At 36.3% G+C, this 5,611-nt stretch overlaps 1 protein-coding gene across 1 annotated transcript in view; it reads right to left on the bottom strand.

The window, feature by feature from the left end:
* CDK19 (cyclin dependent kinase 19) overlaps positions 1 to 5,611 on the bottom strand; it is a 154,766-nt gene that overhangs the window by 36,027 nt on the left and 113,128 nt on the right. Inside the window, 2 exon segments of the mRNA XM_014312044.2 lie at positions 312 to 443; positions 1,670 to 1,727. Coding sequence (XP_014167519.1) covers positions 312 to 443; positions 1,670 to 1,727 — 190 coding nt within the window.

Consider the following 5,611-nt stretch of genomic DNA (forward strand, 5'->3'; position numbering starts at 1 on the left):
CCTTTCAAAGGTTTATAACATTACAAGATTTCTAAGTCAACATTAAGAAAACATATAAACCAATTAGAAGGATATTCTTGTTTTACAAACAAACAAAACTAGATATTTAAAATGTCTAAGTTATATTGAAATATAAAAGCCCAGTCCTCAAAAAATTTTAATCTTGATTAATCCTTTATGGATGGGATCATCTGCAACTACTTCAGTGACAAAACCCCAAAACTAGCAGGTCAGCTGACCATCTTCTCTATTATAAGGCTACTGTCCTTACAGAACTAGCAGGCAAATATCCTTCTTATATGACAACTCACCAATGGCCTTTGTGTAATGTCTGGCCCCAAGTAACAGCTCTGGAGCTCTGTACCAGAATGTCACCACAACAGGGTCCAAGTCTGCCAATGGCTTCAAAGGTGAGTTAAACAATCTTGCAAAACCCATATCAGCTGGGGAATGGGGAGAAAAAATGAGAAGTGTATTTAAATTCTAATACAAATAAATCAAAATTCAATAGTATTGTCAAAAACAATTACAACAATAGCTCTAAAACATTAAAAATTACAAATCAAATTTTCTAACAAAACAAAAGCTACTTACAACAATACTGTAGCAAATTTTCTAAGGCTAAATTCCATTTAGTTCACTTCTAAAACTACAAAGGATAACATCTGATGTGTTTTGATCATGGTATTGTAAAACTTTACATAACACAGACACCTGTTCATTTTTTAAAACTGTAACAGAAACTTCGTTAACTGAGGTCAACAGTAGTAGGTCTCTAACGTACATTTTCTCCTTTATTTTTATACATGCTTACAAAACTGCGAGTCCTTGTGACTGCTATATATTTACCCAAAGTGCAAAATTAAAATGACTGCAGTGTAGATTGGTTTTCCACTATTTTTCAAGGCATGCCTCCTACATGATTTGGAGGAATGAGCTCCAGAGTCAGTCAGCATGCACTGCTACAGAGGTGTATTTTAAAACTACGCATTCATTCTATAGAACTCAAAAATTCTCCTTAGAATGAGCCTGGTAAGCAACAGTAAGAAATGCTAGATGGAAAAGCACAAAATTTGGTGTATTGTCAAACCCACATATTTTAAACCCAATTCAAATCTGAAACTTTTCTTTCACACAAACTTCAGTATAGCCACATGTAATATCCACATCACTAAAACTGAGAAGGGAATTAGATTCTGGATAAAGACCATCACAGCTACATATGTTACTCACTTTGACACCAAATAACTTTCGCATAACAAACCTTTGGATCTCTACAAACATATGTAGTAATGTTGTTTATATAAAAACAAAAATAAGAAACCAAAAAGTTTATAAGTAACAATGCTAACTTATGCTAACTAATCATAGCAGAAATCAAAAGAACCCTGGTCATCACCACTATTCTCTGTGCTTATTACTTTTTTGTTTCATACAGATGCTTTTATGTCTCATCTAATACCCTTAGCAAGTTTAGAAAAGCCTAATAATATATTCGGAATTTCTTAAGTCCGTAAAGTCAGTGAGTGAGATTTAAAATTGAACTAGAGGTTGTAGATACATACACTCAAAGAATACTGAAGATCTGTTTCTATCTTACACAGAAGATGCATTTTTTAAATTATAGTTATCTTTTAGCTGAAAAATTAAATTTTCTCAAAGAGTTTACCTATTTTGACTCTTCCTCTCTCAGGACCTTCACCCATTACCAGAATGTTTGCTGGTTTCTGGAAAACAAAAGCAGAATTTTTAGCTGGTCAGCATTTGACAATTATTTTTGAGTATAATATGATTACATACATTTATTTTATAACGAAAACATCTCTAGAAACACCCTTAGAAGTCTAAAAGTACCATACCTCTATCTTGCTGACATTTAGTTTTTATCTCTAGTTACCAATTTCACAATTAGAAAACAGAAATATACTTTGACATTTCACAGTAAGAAATACCACCTTTAAGTAAATGCGCATTTCTATTGTTACGAGAATAATTCTATTCACTGGAGAGATTTTCTTCTAGATGAAAGTTTTATATAAGCTTAACTTTTATGCTACACATCAATAATCTGGCAAGAACCACTTTTGCTGGTATAACTTATCTAAAGTGATGGTATACAAATGTATAGTTGAGAGCCACTTTTGTTTTCATCCTATAATAACTACATTTTCAGAGCTGTACTTGTTTTTAGTGTATGAATGACAAAAATCACATAGGGCAAAAGCACTTTTTTCCCACAAAGTTGATTTCATGCTATGAGAATTCTCTTGAAACAGGAGTATTCACACAGAACTACACCCCAAAAGCTTTTGACAGTGCAGACAGCAGCTTTACAAGTAGAACAAAACCTTTACAGGCATTTTTTGCAATCTATTTGTTTGCAACCAGCTGTTTGTGAACACCACATAAAATCTGCACATGACATCACAGCAATTGTTCTGCAATTAGGATCTAGGTTCCCTCAAACATCAATAGTCATTCCTTGGAAGCTTTTGTCCTATTGTGTTAACAGCTGTAAAAAGTAAACAAGATTGAAAACATTAACTGATTTGAATGAAAAGATGCATAACAAAGCTTCAAAGCAGAATTTTTGGAATGTTCATGCAAACAATAATTAAATTTAAATCGTTAATGCCTGCAGAGGGGTCTACTCAAGCAGGATTTGTTCAAGAATCTGAAAGAGATGTGCAGAAAACCAATGTCAGAATCTCACTTAAACTCTCAGTTCCTTGCCGCTATTTACCTCAAATGAGATACTCAAACTAGGGTTTCTAATTTGACTCAAAATTACACACCTTTAGCTTTTTTGAAAAAGGAAACAAACAAACAAACAAAAGCACTCTACTTCACCTATTCTTTTTCCTTCCCCCAGGAAGCTGTTCTTCCCATCCCACACCCAGTGCTAACTTTGTTTCCTCCCTACCTCCAACCACTACCTCTCTTTCCAGATGCCTCTTTTATTCTTCCTTTTTTAATCTGTAATTATCAACACCATCACTGGCTTTTAATTCCTCAACATATACTGGAACCATTCAAAAGGCAATATGCACTCCCTTCTTGGAAAACACAAGCCATTTCAATTGACCTTGAGCAAACACCAACAAATCTAGGAAAGAGAAAGATGATGCTTGCATCATCTTGATGACATGCTTGATGACAATAAAATCAACACCTCAAGGCAATTGTTGAACTCTGGCTGTACATTTATGTATTACCCTGAATTGAATATTCCAGAGAACAGAATAATCACTTTCTGCATATTCAGTAACCAGGCAGCAAGAGATGCATGCAAGTTCACACTACATTTTACCTCTGTTAGAAATTGTATGGGTAAAATTGTCCTAACCAAGAGAGCAAAACTCCAGTTTTCTTGATGAACTTCTTCCTAAGCTTTTGCCTAGCAACTTGGATTCAGAGTTGAGTATGATGAGTTTTCTGGATTGATGTGCCAAAGCCAAATGTATGAGGTTCAACAAGGCAAAGTGTTGGGTCCTGCCCTTGGGTCACAACAATCCCATGCAGTGCTGCAGGCTGGGGAAAAGTGGCTGGGAAGCTGCAGCTGCTGGCATTGGAACAGGCTGCCCAAGAAACTGGTAGAATCACCATCCCTGGAAGCGTTCGAAAAAATGAGGATTTGCACTTGTGGGCATGGTTTAGTTCTACACATGGCAGTGTGAGGTTAATGTTGGACTTGACCTTGGAGGGATTTTTCCAATCTTAATTCTTCTATTAATCAAAAACACTTCAACAGACCTTTACATTCAGGATTGGATTCTAAGCACTATAAAAATGCATTTACTTGTCAAGTGAAGCAAGTTGATAAAAATGCTGTTACGGCACTGATTTATAGGTGAGGTTGTTTCTAATAAAAGAATTAGGTTGTAAGAAATAAACATTCTAACTTCAGAAGATTTTGTAAGATAAAAATTAAGATCTAAGCAGAAAGGACTTTCAGAACAACTCACAAAAGCCATATTTTATCTCTGGCAATATAATATTCTCCAAGCAGCAATTTATTCACAGAAAAAAAGCTCCCAACTCTTTTATCTGCAGACCTTATCCACAATATTCACAGAATATTTCAGGTTGGAAAGGACATCTGGAGATAACAAGTCTAAAGCAGGGTTGCAAATTACAGCAGATTGCTCAGGCCTGAGCCAAGTCAGGTTTTAAACTTCTCCACAGATGGAGACTCTCTGAAACTTCCAATGTTTGACCCCTCTCACAGTAAAAAAGGTTGATCAATATAGTATGTTTACATCTACTGCTTCCTGTTCTACCCTGGATAGCACTGCAAGGAGTCTGGCTCAGTTTTCTTTAATCACACTTATCAGACACATATACACACTGATAAGATCCCACATGAGCCTTCTCTTCTAGAGATTGAATAGCCTCAGCATCCTCAGCCTCAGAAAAATCCCCAAAGCCCTAGGAGACTTAGTGGTCCCATGAATACAGGAGATACACTAGGTCAGAGTCTATGGAAGCAAGAGACTTGTCCATTTGTATATTTTTAAAGCCAGAATGTTTAGAAGAGACGTTGTTCTGATTAAAATTTAAATCTGTTCTAATACGTAATCCACTGAGGATCAGAACCTGCTTAGGCAGCCAGCAGAGAAACAAACTGATTTATGAACTTAGCAGATGTCACATTCATTAGCTCTTGTGAACCCCTCTGAGAGAGTCAGGGACAGGGGAAACAGGGAAAGAATAAAATGGGAAACAATTAAAAACTTTAATTGAGCAAAAGAGCAATCACTTCTCCTGAGGCACCACCACCAGTGTGAAGACAGCAGGGATTTCATGGATGGTAACCTGATGCCTGCAGGATCCCCACTGTGTCAGCAACACCTTGCATCGTGGCACCTTCCTGAGAGAAGTCTTGGTTCCAACCTGCTTCTTAAGTAACAAGAAGCCTACATCTCAACCTCTTATTTCCCACATGAGCAAATTAACTACTTGATTATCTACTAATCAGCACTTTCTAAGTTCCTCTTGCTAATCAGAGCTGCTCTGGCTAGGAAAGGCTTTTCAATGTACATATGCTAAACCAGATGGGACCCATCTTCTTGAGATGCAATGTATAATATCCAGTTCCTGTGCCCACGAATTTTTATTTAATAAAAATAAACAGCTTTAGAGGAGCTTAAAATATAGGTCAAATATTTTGTGGTTGTTTTATATAATAATGGCCTGAATATTGTAAAACTCTTCCCAGAGTCTTCACATTGCTCATACCATGGCGAGAGAAACACAACCCTTTGGCTAAAAAGGAGGCACCAAGGCAGAGCAGTGGAATTTCAGGTGCTCAGGTATGGAGGAAAGATTTTGGTTTACTTCAGAGGGAGTAATTTAGCATCAGAGATCCTCAGGAAACTATGTTAGGAGGGTTTCCATCATGAGGTAAGAGAAAGGACTACTGAAGGAGAATTCAAATGACCTTCTACCTTCTTGGAGAACATGTTAGCTCTACCTTAGTTCTTAGTAATCTCTGAAAATGGAAAATGCAGCATTTACATATCAAAACATTTTACTCCAAGATCATCACTTAGACGACAATAAAACTACAGCCTAGTATACTATAGTTACTGGACAGCTATAAAAATCAGAT

This window comes from Geospiza fortis, unplaced genomic scaffold, assembly GCF_000277835.1.
Source record: "Geospiza fortis unplaced genomic scaffold, GeoFor_1.0 scaffold98, whole genome shotgun sequence".
Classification (NCBI taxonomy): domain Eukaryota; kingdom Metazoa; phylum Chordata; class Aves; order Passeriformes; family Thraupidae; genus Geospiza; species Geospiza fortis.